A 15,984-nucleotide genomic window follows, 5' to 3' on the forward strand; every position below is an offset into this window, starting at 1 on the left:
GCTTGTGGTTAACCAACAGGACAAGTCAGTGAAAACAAGTTGTCAAATGACAGATGAAATCAAATAAACACAAGTACCTGATCAATGTAGGATAACTGCGATGGTTTCGAGGAGGGAGGCTCCAAAACGAAGCAAAGGCAAAATTTTGGAGGGTAGTTGTAGCCGCTAGAACAAGTTGACAAGTCTAGAATTAGCATATGCTACTCTACATCCAATATATGTTTTTTTTTCATGTTATTATTATTATTATTATTATTATTATAAGATAGTAGGTCAAACTCTAGTAATTTATTGATCAAATTTATAAACTATCTCATTTTATTTTTCACATCTAAGTGAATCTAAGAATCAAAAGGCATGTCTGTGAAATATATATATATATATATATATATATATATATATATATATATATATATATATATATATATAATTGTTGTATAGCTAAATGAACATTGCAAAGTTATGAACTAATACGAGTTTTGTATTGAAACCAGGTGTTGGTCAATTCCCAAAAACACATTAGGACGAAAGAATCTACCTCCTTTGCTCTACTGAGAGTGTTGAAGATTAAAAGAACTTTTTCTTCGATTGTGTGGCCCTTAATCACATTCGTTTTCCTTTTCTAAACATTTGTCGTACTACCAGTGTTCTTGACTTCTTAAGTTAAAAAAATTACAGTGATTTTGGAATGCTTCTTTCTGTTCCTTGTGATCATAGAAACCAACTATTAAAGAGCCTGAGTTCTTAACTTTAGATAAACCATATTAATCTTTATGAATGTTAACAATTATCATCATCATCATTAATACATATATTAAATTACTAAATTATAAAAAAAAACTTAAAATAAATAACTTTGATATTTTTAAAATCATTTTAAACATAAATTTTCAAATCTGGTATATAATTGAAAGAAGAATTATACTAATTATTATTTATGAAAGTCTATCTTTATTAGAAACATAAACCGAGTATTATTTATGAAAGTCAATCTTTATTACAAACATAAACAACCTCTCCCTCTGCTTTAGTTATTGAAAACATTATTAGGAATTTAAAACAATCTATATTTTAAGTTTTTAAAACGTATAATTTATTGCTTTAAAATAATAATTATAATAAAAATATTAAAAAATAAAATTTTAAATTTATAAAAACAATTAATTAAATTTAGAAATGAAAAAAATAATAATTACTTGATGATTTAATGTCTTTGTGATAAATAAATTTAAACATTTATGAAGTGTAAATGAGTTGATTTTAATAAATCAATTTAAATATCTATAAAATATAGATTAAATAGGTTCCCTTACCCGAGAGATTGAGAATAAAAAGCAATTTTGAGAAACTAAACAATCCCAAAAAAAATTCGACGTTAAACTACCATTCTATATATAAACAAACAAATTATTTATATATAATAACACATTCTGTTTTGGTAAATAGGAACAATCTAAGGATGTGTGATGGACCTCTTATATTTAGTTTAGATATGAAAGGTTTCTTAGACTGTGATGTGATTTCATGCTAGAGTTCAATACCATAAAAAATTCTGGAGGCACTCAAAATCTCTAAGGTGGACAGCTGTATCAAATTGTATGTGAGATTTCCCAAAAAAAAATTACAAAATATGTCAGAAAGAAGATTTTATTTAATAATTTAATACACATGCCAAAATTGGAAACTTCCACAGCAACCGTTACTCCCTGCCAGTTGTGGCTCCTCATTCCATGTCTATGGACAGCGGTGTGGCATTCATAGATGCACACGGCCATCACCTCTCTTGGAGATCGTTTTCCCCACAAAAACTAATTCTTGCTGCGTGTATCATTCATGGTTTCACCAGGACTTTTAAGTTCACACGTGAAATTGACGCGGAGGAGTTTCAATCCCTTTGTCGCGTATGGCTCGTATGTTTTGTGAATGAGAATTGAAACGTCAAACCCTAGATATATATTTTGTGAATCAGAATTGAAACACCAAACCCCAGATATTTCTTATATTTTGCGAACGAGAATTGAAAGGTCAAACCCTAAATTTATCTTTTCTATCGTTTTTGAGGCGATGAAACGCTTGCAGATTTATTGTACGGAATCCCCCCTCTCCGACCTCGGTGTCTACCTTTCTTGCAGTTATTTCAAATGTTGTGCATTTGGTAGTTTTTTGACATGGTATCACAATCCCACGGATGCATTACTTAACGCCATGTTCCTTATTTGAGAAAGTATTGCTCTTATTACAGCGCCATCGTCTTTTTTCAGGAATTAATGCTCTTTTGATGGTATAGGCAGCCACCTGCTTGTATCACTCCATTGGCCAGGGAAATAAGCGTCTGAGGGAGTCTCTTTATCAGGCCATGGAAAAGAACAGTAATCCATAAAACGTACAATTAGTTACAAAATATTTCAAAACCTAAAACATTTATGTCACTTATTCTTTAAATAGTTACGATATTGGAACACTTATAAGTTCATATCATAGACAAATATGGAATTACTTGTAGCATAAAATCGTGGCTTGTACTTGGGTATCATTTGTATCCATAGGTGAATCTGCTGGTGACGGTCCCTCTGTAAAACCTACCTGGGGATGCTTGTGTAAAGGCCATGGGACGGTGTGCCTTTTACAGTACATGCAAATGAGAGTCGGACTTGTAAATAAATGGCAGAGTAATCACATTACTAAGCCCTACTAAGACGATAAATATTTGCTGTCCTGCAGTGGTGGGGTGTGGTGATCAGTCTAGCCTAATCCATTTTAGCGAAGGCATTACATCTTTTAAATTTCATTAATTCTAGATTAGGGTTATTGGAGGACCTAGTCAGAAAGTCAACAAAGTAGGTTAGGAGTCGTAACAAAGTCAATTATTGACAGTTGATTTTCCGAAGATTTCAATCTGCCGCATAGTCTAAACAGGCGGAAAATAATAGGAAATCCAGCATGATTTTGCAGGAAACTTCAGGAAATTGGGCTTTCCAGATTTTATGTGCCCCATGGTTCTGGATTGTGCTGAATTCATTTTCACGTCGAACAAATAGTTTTTTGAAGAATTTCTCCCTCTATTCCCGGAAATGATAGTTTGAATTTTATTATCAATTGTGATTCTTATTAATCATCACGCAGATTCTATACACAAAGTCGTCAACTAAGAGAACCATTAATTTTATTATTGCCTTTAGGATTGACCTGGACTTAGGATTAAGTCACTTAATTGTAAATTGAAATCATCTAATAATGTGTACCTTGTAGGGAGTTTGTTCACTTGTCATACGGATTTCAGCATTAAAAGCGGCTGTGAAATCTTGGTGGTATCTTAATGGGTCAATCGTTGATTTAGGATGCCTTTTTTAAGAGAAAAAAACAGAACATTTTTCATTACAAAGAAAATGTTTTACATAAACTTGATTCTTGTTCCCTCTTGTCTACTGTCCAACATGTAAACATATGTGTTGATACCCAATACTAGCCAAAAATCCAATAGAATTAATAACAATGTATAACCACATGAAGGCACAAAAAAATATGATAGTGGGGGAAAATACAAGACAATTACAAAAAACACAGAATAACTATATCAAAAATAGGGTAGGATGGGATACCCAAAACCATAGGGTGTATAGAAGAAATGCCAGGAAAACTAGATCATATATTAAAGAAACCATGGTTAATAATCGAGCCATCCATGACCTGCTCGTAATGCATATGCTCGGGCACAATAGACAGAGCTCGATTAGATAGATAAGCCAAGGTTAGTATGTTGCCTTATGGAAAAGGCTCCACAAACTGGCTCCCCAAGCCCAATTACAATGAGGTCCACACCATAGTCGCCATAACTCATATGAAGGGAATTTAGACTCTTTCCCATGATCATGACCAATAATTCAAATATATAACCAACACCGACAAACATACAACCATCCACCAAAAGATTCCAAACGAGAGATTGAAAATACATTCCCATTCAAGACAGAGGAATTCCAAAGAAGATGGACACCATAATAGAAAAAGCAGACATTACATAAGACAAAACAACATAAACTTCCCAATTTACCATACATCGATTCCCATTCCTCACGAGAATCTTATTGCAGAGGTTTCCATAAAGCTTTTGAGAGACATTATAAGAGTATAAAGGCCATGGTCAGAGAGGGGAGATAAAGAGAAAAGCAAACCCGATGGGAAAAGCCATGAACTAGAGAGGACCAGTTGCTCCCGAGAAGCAAACCCACCTAGCCTAGCTTTCAAATAGAGATCGCTTGCCTAGAGCCTTTGCTTACCACCAAGAGCCGAACTCCAACAAAAGTTAAATAGATACTTGGGACGATGAGCCCTTCCCACCTAGAGATTAAGAACCCCACGACTCGTCGCATCACCATTTACGAATCCCATGCACACTGCCACTCTGCACTCATGATCGAGCATGTGTGGGCATGGGTCGAACCACCCTCTAGCCCTTTCAACAATCAATTTACACATGACGTAAGTCCCGAGTTAGGAAATGAGTTGTCTTGCACCTCGATCAGGGAAAAATCTAATCATATATATATATTTTTAAATATAATATATTTTTTTTCTTTTAAGTTTGGCAGGACTACATCTTCATCATGTCCAATATATCAACCTGATTGGGGCAGGGAATTGAACCGATGACTTTACATCAAGGAGTGTCTTAACAGAGTACCTAATCACCATCTATCCAGAAAACTTAAAAATTCACTTAAAATACGCTTATAAATTCTTAAGTAGATTTAGCACCTCAAAAACCCCTAAAGTATTTGATCTTTACAAATTAAACATATTAAACTTATAAATTTTAAAAATCTATATCCAAACTTAAACCAAATTAATCAACTTACAAAAAAAACCATACACTTTATAAAAATATTTAATATAATTTATTATTTTACCATTAATTTATTATTCATTGACTCGATATCACAGCTAAACTAAACACTCCAGTAAAACTTGAATAAACTTACATACTACCCACTTTACCATTTATTTCCTTTTTAATTTATCATAGTATAATACCCTTATGATCAAATGGTTGAATATAAACATACAAGAGCCTTACTCTAAACATCCTTATTGAGTCAATGCTACCATCTGCATCCATTCAATGCTCCACATCAAAAACATTGATCTTTGTGCATTCAATGATCCATAGATCTACATTTGAGGTAGTCAACATGTTGAAGCTATCAAATCTATTATTCATACATGAAATATGTTTCCTTGTCCATGAGGTGTGGAACTCTCCATGAGGTGTGGAAGGGTTATATCTACATTTTAAGTAATCAACATGTTGAATCTATCAAATCTATTCTTGATACATAGTATATGTTTCCTTGCCCATGAGGTGTGGAAGGTGTCCATGAAGTGTGGAAGGGTTAGTTTGAGTAGAATTTAGTCTAAGATCCAAACATGATAAAGAGGGTTTGAGAATAAAAATTAACTTTTAGGAAATTAAATTATACCAAATAACTTCTCAACTCTAGTAGTAGGAACTAACACTTTTATTAGGAACTAACTCTTTTATTTCCATCCCATAAAAGAATTAGTCCTGCCTAAAATCAATGTCACGTTCTCAAAAAAAAATTAATACATAACAACTATGTCCATAATTCCAAAAATTTTGCATATACCTACCGTGAAGACTAGGTTAGCAAAACGATTGCATTGTTACTTATACAATCGAATGCCCCGGTCGTGCGTTAATGAATAGTTAGTGTGTCGTTGTTGCTCTTGTTCCATATCATAGTGCTGCCATCATTTGATGTGGTGTTGACCATGGAGTTGTAAAAAAGAGAAATCTAGTTGGCAGCGTTATGTTGGCCATTTGGTATGGTGTTATAGAAACGATGAACAGCTATTACCGAAAAAGGTGAGTATCTTTAGTGATGCTTAGTGGTGCTCCAGTAAGAGATATTTTCGCGCAATGTGTGTAGATCACCCACATTACTATTGAATATTAATACTTGAAATCAAGTATGGCTTAAGAAAATGTCATATGCATTTGGTTGTGATGACTAAGTACATATTTCAAATTAATAAAGAAACTAAGTTGAGTAAGAAAGTTAGAAGTATATATTTATTGGTTATAAAATGTTAAATAAAATATGAATCTACAAATTAATATATATGTGGTATTTAAAAGAAATTGAAATCTTAGCAAAGAAAACGTCAATTAAGATAGACATTCAATTAAAAGCTGACGAATCAAATTCTAAAGAATATTAGTAGAACCAGAAAAATACATATTGTAATATTGAGGAGATTAGTTTGAGAAAAGAGGTAGAAAAGTATACTCTATTTCATTTTTATTCAAAATGTTCTTCTTTTATTATTGATAAATATTACAAAACCCATACGTTCAATCCTTCTTTATTTATTATTGGTCAAGGTCATAGAACTCTTAGAGATGCAATGAATTTAGTGGATGGAAAATTTTGGGAATATGATATAGTTTAAGAAATTGTAGTGCTGTAGAAGAATGAGATTTGGATTTAGTGGAGTTGGTACTTTGGAAGAAAATCCATGGGTATTAAGTAATTCAATCCAGAAAGAAAATTGGAGAAATACAAGCCCAATTGGTAGACAAATGTTATTCTTAGATATAATTGCATTTGGTGACATTTTTTCCTTGTTGCTAAGTTAGATAACTTCTACTTGATTTCTTTATCTCTTGTGCTACTTTTGATTTTGAAGTAGAACATGCATGAACTTGAAGGCAACATTTGTACATGGGTATCTAAAAGAAGAAATCTACATGAACCAACCATAAGGCTTTGCAGTGAAGGGAAATGAATATTTGGTTTGTAGCTAGAGTGGTCTCTTTATGGGTCAAAACAATCACCAAATATAGGATATTAAAAATTTGATATTTACATTTTTATTTGTTTTATGGGCCCAAACAATCACCAAATATACGATATTCAAAATTTGATATTTTTATTTTTATTTGTAAATTATTGTGGATGTTCCATTGGATAGTTTGTCATAATAGATTTGTGAAAATGAAAAAAAATATATATAATATGAAGGTAAAATTCATGTATGTTCCAAATTTGTAAAGTACTAATTTTATATTTATGGATGAAATAGATAAAATGTGAAAAAGTAGAGGACAAGAAATACAATCACGCACAATCGACATTGAACAAAAATATTTTCTTTGGGAAAATCTTATGAGAGAATACCAAGATATAAGGTGAGGCTACTTTGTTATCTTTTTCTCCACTATGGAAAATGTGCAAGTAAAAGGAAGTGGTATTGTCTATGGAGTTACGAGAAACCTATGTCATGTATGGCTACTATAAAATCCTAACCCCTTTTCTTTTCCCTCTTACTACTCACTTTCAAATGCTCAACTAGTGTGAAACAAAATTCAAGCAAATAATGAAACCCCTTCTCCTCCTAGTGGCCCACTTTTAACATTGTCCAGTAGCTAACTAGGGTTAGGTTTGACTCCTTCAATACTTAACTATAATTACAAAATTGATCCTTTTAGAGCCGTATTCATACTTAACATGTGGATATCCCCTTTTTGATGAGTAACAAGGGAATATGTTACATTATCCTCAACCATGGTGGTTAATCACAATACCTTTGTGTATGAACTTTGATTGAGGTGACTCTTGCACCATTGGAAACATCTCTACATGTAGAATAGTGTATTATTGTCCAAAACTTAAATGGCAAAGCTCTAACCCCAGAAACATTATTTAATGCCACAAAATGGCCTCAAAAGGTTTCAAACCCTAATAATCCAAACCAGGACCTATCTGTAAAAGCAATCCTACAAGTTGATTCCTCTAGTTCTTCCACTCTAAAAGCATCAAGATAGATGAAAATAATATAATGATCCAATTTAGATCATATATTGGGGCTTGGATTCACAAGGATAAAAGAAGTTATTTGTGCATATTTTAACTTAATTGATGATCACCATATTTATTTGGTCTTGCAAATGAGTGATATGTTGCTAATTGTAAATGAAAAAGATATAATCCAAAATGTGAAATCTTAGTTGTCCTCTATATTTGAAATGAAGGGTCTTGGTTCAACAAATTTGATTTTGGGGATAGAAATTAAAAGAGATCATGAAAACATGAAACTCTCATTAAATTAGAGGAAGTATGTTGAGACAATATTATCGAGGTTCAATATAGATGAATGTAAACTGGTAAAGGTTTATCTATAGATTAGTGTCCCAAGACATAGGAAGAGGAAGAGGATGTGTTCAGTGTTCCATATACTATAGTGGTTGGTAGTTTGATCTATGCAATATTTTATACTAGATTGCACATTGTACATGAGGTGGGAGTATTGAGCAATTATTTGTCCAAATCAACAAAGGAGTAGTGGGAATTAACAAAAAGGGATTTTAGGCACATGTATGGAACTAATAGTTATGGATTTTTCTACCAAGGAAGAATGGAATTGGGCAAAGTGTTTGACAAACCTAACTTTATTGATGCAAACTAGGATAGAGATATAGATCACATAAAATCTACAAGTGGGTATGTAATTAACATATTTAGAAGAGAAATAAGGTGCATAAACCAAATAAAATCTATAGTGTGACTCTCAACTATAGAAGCTAAATAAGCGACATCCACTCATGCAATAAAAGAAAATGTATGGTTACCAAGATTGTGTTCATGTATCAGGTTGATATAACAAGTTGCAAGGATATATTGCGATAGTCAAAGTGCAATATTTCTGGCAAAGAACCCAACTTTTCACTGTAACTGAAATCATGTTGATCTTTAATATGAATTTGTGAGAGATATGATTGAAGGCAAGATGACACTACATGTAAAAGTGGACGCTTTAAAATGCTACAGATTCATTAACAAAATCCGTGAGAAATTAATTCTCTTGGTGTAGAGAAACAATGGACATTGCTGCCTTGGATTTTTAATCATGTACTCCTGCAACCCCCTATATGAAATGGAAACAAGTAGGAAAATGTGTGATTATTTGCGCTAGGCATAACATGATGGTCGCAGAGACAACACACCCCACAAAATTAATGTGTGACCTTTTGCATCCATTTTTTGTTGTTTCTAACACATGGATTTCACTTTTATTATTTTTTAGTCATCATTAAGGGAATTTTGAGCTCTAACATGGGACTCCTAGAGAAAATAATAAAATAGAAATTGTGATTTTTTAAAGAAAAAAAAGAAGCCTAAACTTTTTATTGTATTTTTTAGTTATCTCCTTATATGTCTATTCAAATTTCAAGTGTGGGCACTTGTTGGCTGAAAATTTTAATTACACATTCATTGAGTGTCGACACTTGAAATTTGAGTAAACCTACAATGAGATAAGTTGACCATATGATTGAAATAATAGTTTTTTATTTCCTTCCAAAATATTTACCCCTCAGAATGACCTCATCTTTGTGAATTCTATGGGCTTTTTTAAAGTTAATTTTATTAGTATGTTTTTAAGTTTGAAGCTCATTTTTTGCCTCAAAAGGTCTCTAATGATTGTGGTTAACACCATGGTTTTCTAATTTTGGTTAAAGAACTATGGATGTATTCTAGAGTTAATGGATTGTCATTTATGGATGTCATAGGATACACATTATATTATAACACTATAAAGAGAATATATATTAAAAAATATTTTTGACTCTCTCAGCTTTTATTTCTAGGTAAAATATATGTGTTTAATATGTGTGTGCATTCCGATACAACTTTTCTATTTTCAATGAGAATTCATTAACATAAATTAATTGTACAAGGTTAAAATCAAAGAATTAGAATGCCTAATTTGACTATTACCTTGCCAAGGGCATAATTTGTGCATGCTGACTTTCTTTAAACAAATTGAACCACTATTGGAAATTTAATTAACCTCTGGAATGCAACGAGGACCTTCAGGACAAGTTTTCTATAGGTAAGATACCCTATATTTCCACTTAATTCATCTTAAATTTGAGGTTTTTCAGTTCCATTCCACTACTATGTTTTAGATATTTGGCCTAAAGAGACCCTTGTAGATCCCAAATTCTATAGCATAAATAAAGTCATATAATGAAGTTATGTAAATCCATTTTAGGTCATGTGCATTCTAACTATTAGGTCCCTATAATGCTAGTGATTCCCCCATTACTATTGTCATTGTATCCCTTAGTGTTATTATTGTGCCCCATAGAATCCCACCATTGTTATTTTTGTGCCTTTATATTATTATTGCTAGGTCAGCTTGGTTATATTGTGACCCCTTAGACTCCTATATATAGAAAGTAGGTTTTTTCATTTGTATCATCCAAGAATTGTTCATTTGTGTAATGTAAACGAGGTTGCCCCCTCGAAGAGGCAGAATTCTAAGGCGTTGATCTATCTTTTCTATCTTTTTGTGAGATGGTTTCATAACATTTGGTATCAGAGCTTTGGATTCTGGGGTTTCGTTGGTCCAAACAGGTCATCGTGGAATTTTCGCTATAACTTTTTTCTGCCGCATTTCAGAAGCAAAAAGAAAAACTTATTTGAGACGAAATCTTACTGAACCTCGGATTTGAATTTCATATCTTGTCTCGCTATATTTTCAAGGATATGATCTGACGAAGTTAGGGTTTTGCAAGCTCTAGAATTTCATCTAGAAAAGGTCATCGTGGAGTGTTCACTATAATGCTTTCTCTACGAAGTTTCAAAAGCTAAAAAAAAACCCCATCTGAGAAGAAATCAGTCTGAACCGCGGATTTGAATTTCAGATCCTGTATCGCTACATTTTTGGAGATATAATCTAAGGAAGTTATGGTTTTTTCTTACCCCCGAATTACATTCCAAACAGGTCACCTTTGGAAAATCGTCATAACTTTCTCTCTCAACATCATATTGGATTTTCGTAAGACGTTGCAAAAAGAGGACAAACTGTAGTTTTTTGGGTACCTTTTTCAGAACCTAAGGTTGACACAGTGACCCGTGGCACGTCGTACAAGTTCACTCTACTGAACAAGTCTATATTTAGGTCATCGTGGGATATTTGGCATAACTCTTCATTGGACAATCCAATCTTGATCGGACTTGTGGAGTTAGAAATATTACTCAGAGGGTTACCGCAGGAAGAAATTTCAGAGCTTGGACATCCAAAATTACAGAAATACATTAGATTCAATATCAAGCTCCTACAAAATGAAAAAAAAGGTGTGTAGTTTTTTAAAATTTTTGGCATAAGCTTGGTTTTAAATTAGTTTGAAGGAATTCAAAAGGCATAGTGAAGAAGTATTATCGGTAATTGATGCCCCAAAGAAAGAAAATGGAAACACCTAGTAAGCAACTTGAAAGCTATAGCATGACTCATGAAGAAGAGGAAGAAATGCAACATGATATATCAAAATTACAAGACCAAGTGCAACAAATGTCACTTGCACAAAAAGTAATAGAATCTAATATGGATGGTTTAAGGAAAGACGTAGAAGCTAAGATGTATGGTGTGGAAGCTAAGATGGATGGTTTAAGGAAAGATGTGGAAGCTAAGATGGATGGTTTAAAGAAAGGCATAGAAGCTAAGATGAATGACATGGAAGCTAAGATGGACGGTGTGGAAGCTAGGATGGAGGATTTGAAGATAGATTTGAAGACAAGCGTGGAAGATTTTGTTATCACTGAAAAGTCTGTTGTCAATTTTTTTTAGCATAGCTTAAAGACAGGGTGTTTTCGCAGCGCATAAATCTGTTAGCAGTTTCGCAGCGCCATATGTTTTAGTGATTTCGTAGCGAAAACACTGACCTTGCAATGGCTGCGCTACGAAATTGGGAAATGACAGATATTTAAGGTGGTCTGATGGCTGTGAAAGCATTTTTCAGAAAGCAACCTGATGTGCTTTGTATCTTAGGCTAGTGCAAAGACCTAAGAAATTCTTTTGATGTCTAACAAGGCAGTAAAGAGTTTGTAGTGGTTGACAGAATATTTCATTGTGATTGGTTTTAGAGCTAAATGTGTAGCTCTGGTTGAATGTACATGGCTGCTATTCTCCAGCCACTTGGTGAATATCCCGTTGCCTCTTTAGCAGTAGATTTGTCAGGATTGTGCACAATCGAAGAATGGAGAGACAGAGTGCAGGCACTTATGCAATATGCGGAAAAGTTGTATAAAAAGATTGTGCACTTGAAACATAATCATCTCTATTAAACACCTCTGTGGTAGCACCTTTAATTCTATCATTAGGGCGGTGCTGATGTTACACCAATGCAGAAGCGTGTCAGATATGGGAGCTTTTCTAAAAACAGTTGTTAGTTCGATATGCCAATGCAATATCTAAAGGTAATATTAGAGGATGACTGTCATTATGAAGTTGATCTTTGGGTTAGTGCGCAAGAAACTTTCTGAACCAAAGAAGGAGCAGAGTGTCAAGGCCTCTACGCCAAAGACACCAAAGACGCCAGTAACTCCTGGATCGAAGACAATTTTTGTAGGAAACCTGTTCTTTTCTATTGATCCAGACACCATTATTGAATTTTTCCAAGATGCTGGAGAGGTGGCTGATGTTCGGCTGGCTACCAAGGATGATGGTTCCCCTTCAGAAAGTACAATAATAACAAACGAGTATCTTGTAAAAAAGATGGAGTTTCCTATATCAAATATTGGAGATGCAATCAAAGCACGAGATGCCCTCTATTTCTGGCAAAATATGGTCTATGTTGAAGAACTGGAGGAGAACAGATCAAACATCGAGACTATATTTGATAATATGTCTGAGGCTAATCTACAAGTACAAACAGATGAGTCAATGGTGGAAATTTTAAAATGCACCGGAGATGAAATCAGATTCAATCCTGTTGAGCAGGCCACTGCGTGTTCAAGTTCGTTTGAAGACATCGAATTTGACAGTGATAATGATGGTCCAGGCTCTGGAATGTGTGATGCTTCTGAAGTAGAATCAGAGTTGCATAATGGTAATGGAGCTGCAACTTCTGTAGAAGTTGATGCAAGTGGATTAATGAAGAGGAAGAAGGCATTGACACCTGAGTGGAAAGATTATAGACACCATATTGAATGGCATTGCCAATGGCTTGAATTGCGGATTAGAGAACTTTTATGTCGGGCTTCCAAATACGACTACTTACTTGAAGATATTCAAGCAAGAAAGCCATGGAAGGATGAGCAGCAAGCTGTGAAGGCATTTACAGCAAGATCTTCCCCTTTAATAGATAAAGTTCACAGGCACCGGATTTTGCAGCGCAGGCGAAGGAAGAAAGTTGAAAATGTGGTGGAGTTGTCTTTGGATATCTCTCATCATCCCTTGTCTTCTTTATATGAGAAGAAGAAAAGATTGGAAGCGGATGGAGTCTCAATTGATAATGATTCTAACAACATGAAAATTACAAGTACTGTGAATAACGACAGATTAGAGGAGAATGATTTCAAGGATCATTTAACAGGGACAGAATCCAAGGATGGAGAAAAATCTGTAGAGCAGTTGTTATGGCAAATTGAAACTTTACAATCACGTATGCTGAAGATGAAAAATCAACTAAGCAGATATAAGTCTAGAAAAGCTGTGAAATACTCTGCTAGGAACATTTCAAACAATTTCTTGAAAGCTAAGGCCTCAAAAGGGGTGTTCCAAGCCCCTGTTTTCTCTCCAGTTGACTCAATGAAGGTAGAAACACCAATTGAGAGAGGCTCGAAGTTGCAAATGGAGCCTAATCTCTCTTGTCAACGCAATTCCAAGTTTTATAACTCCGACTTGGTTATGTCATGAAATGTAACCTCATCTTTTGTTGAACCGGCTCAGCATGACTTCAATGAATACCCCAAGTGCCAATTGTTTGATACTGATATGATATTAGATCAGCCAGAGAGGGAAGACTCCAGTGATGAAGTAACAAAGGACAGTCAATCTGTTGCAAAGCATGCAGCATGTCTTGATGAGGCAGCAAAAGTCTTACAAAAGTTTTTGATAGAAGCAGGTGAGCTGAAGGAAAATAGTGAAGTCCAGGTTGATGAGTTGTGCAAAACCTTACTGTGTCGGTCATTCACAAGAGAGAGCCTTAAGGTATTCCCTAAAAATGTTCTTCACGCTCTTGTCTAACTTGTGAGAAATGAAGAAGCACCGTTAGCGCTGGAAAGGAGGCATTCTTGTGGAAATATGTACAATGAAGCAGATAGAAAATACAAGTGTCTTTCAAATCATGAATCAGTGGGTATACTTGATCAAACAGTTACAGACACAACAGTTACTCCTCAGCATGTTAACAATAGTGATCTGGTTGATCTAAAACTTAGTGTTGATATTGGAGGAGTTGTAAAGGAGCGAAACATTGATTGTGAATTTTTGTGCCCTGTTTGTTCCATAAAGTGTGATCTATTTCCTTTTTGGAAGGGAAGATTAGAAAATACATCTGACATAGAATCCAGAGATACTCTGCAGAAACATCTCAAATCTGCAAATCATTGTCATGGATGAGACAGAGATAAAAAATATAAAAAGGGCATCGATTTTGTGTGCTTCAGTTCTCAATAATTATGTTAGGCCTAAGCTTGAGGTGATCTTTGATGAAGAATACAGAGAATGTGATTCTGAAATCCAGCATAGCAAAGGTGAAACTGAAGAATGGCAACAGCAGCTATTCAATTTTATGAGGAGTTTAGAGGAAGACTGTGTTTTTTAAATCACACAGCAGTTTCGTAGCGCGCTACGAAACTGCTGTAGGTGGTGATTTTAAACGCAGAGTAGCTATGTTGGTGAGATGACCGAGAAACTTGAAAGAGAGACACCTGTCCATCAATACAGCCTACAGCACATCCGGGATGTGGCAGCCCACTCTTTTTATTAAAGGATAAAAACAAGGATAAAGCATACTCCTTTGGATTCGAATATGTTGAGGCAAATCAAAGACCGACAAACAGGGGCCTATGTTTCAGGGTAACAGAAAGATATGTCATTAAAGACAAACATGGAGCATTAAAGTTTCATCACAGCCACCGCCAGAAAGTAAGCAGATGTCAAAGAATGAAGTTCATTGTAATTAAGGCCATCAAAGCTACCGCTGTAGTAATCCACTTGGCAGAGAGTGAATCTTGGTTGTAATAAATGCTTTTTCCAGCATGATGTAGTATTAGAGTTTTAATTGCTTTAGGAGTCCAGAGCTGTCAATTAGTCATAAAGTGGCTTTTATTAGTTAGTTTAAAGGTGAATAGGTGTCATTAAGAAAGGACTTCGAATTCCCCTCAGAGGAATCGGAGTCAAGTAGGAGAACTTTATAAATAGCTGAGAGAGAAATAAACAAAGGGTTGGATGTTTTTGGAAAAGACTGTTTTGGTTTATGTAAAGCAGATTACAGTAATAGAAAAACAGCTGTTGTTTCTTCTCAAGATTCTCAATAGATCATATTGTTCAAATGTATGATGGTTTGTTCTCTTAGTGTTCTTTTTACAGTATTGTTACAACATAATCACTCAGAATTCATGTTTAATGCTCTGACTTCCTGTATGCTTGGCAAGCTGTGGTTTATGTAAAGTATGTTTGAACACCTGATGTAAAGAGCCTTGACTTCCATGAAAGGACAGTGCTTTTGTTTACTGAAATGTGTGAGACTCCATAAGCCCAATGAAGACTAATTTGATATTTGTCCAACCAGCTTATTTTTCATGTGTTGTTTAAAGAGTTAGCCATCTTTCCTTGTCATTAATCCATATTCATAATCTGTGAGAGAGCCCTCTCTGACTAAGGAGGCTAAGCCTTAGTCTAAAGCCTGGTTTGAAATAGTTTCATGAGATCTTGCTAAGTAGCAGCCCTTAGTACCTGATTTTATGATAACAGATTTGAAGACAGATTTGAAGATGAAATTCTTACTAATGGTGAAAGGGTAGTAAAGGAAATTCATGATGAGAACAAAATAAATATTAATCATGATTTCATAGACTCTAACGTTGGATCGAAGAACCACCATGTTCCAAAGATCGATATGAGGAAGTTTGATGGCAAGGATCCCGGAACATGGATAATACAAATGGAGCAATT

At 34.4% G+C, this 15,984-nt stretch overlaps 1 protein-coding gene across 1 annotated transcript; it reads left to right on the forward strand.

The window, feature by feature from the left end:
• The first annotated feature begins 12,294 nt into the window (after positions 1 to 12,294).
• On the forward strand, positions 12,295 to 13,847 carry LOC149199026 (uncharacterized). Its single transcript, XM_089400432.1, has one exon. It carries the CDS (start codon positions 12,295 to 12,297, stop codon positions 13,720 to 13,722), a length of 1,428 nt encoding a protein of 475 aa, XP_089256558.1. The 3' UTR covers positions 13,723 to 13,847.
• The last annotated feature ends 2,137 nt before the right edge of the window (positions 13,848 to 15,984 follow it).

This window comes from Pinus tabuliformis, chromosome 2_1 (genome assembly GCF_031772625.1).
Source record: "Pinus tabuliformis cultivar Carrire ecotype Pingquan chromosome 2_1, CPIR1, whole genome shotgun sequence".
Lineage (NCBI taxonomy): Eukaryota > Viridiplantae > Streptophyta > Pinopsida > Pinales > Pinaceae > Pinus > Pinus tabuliformis.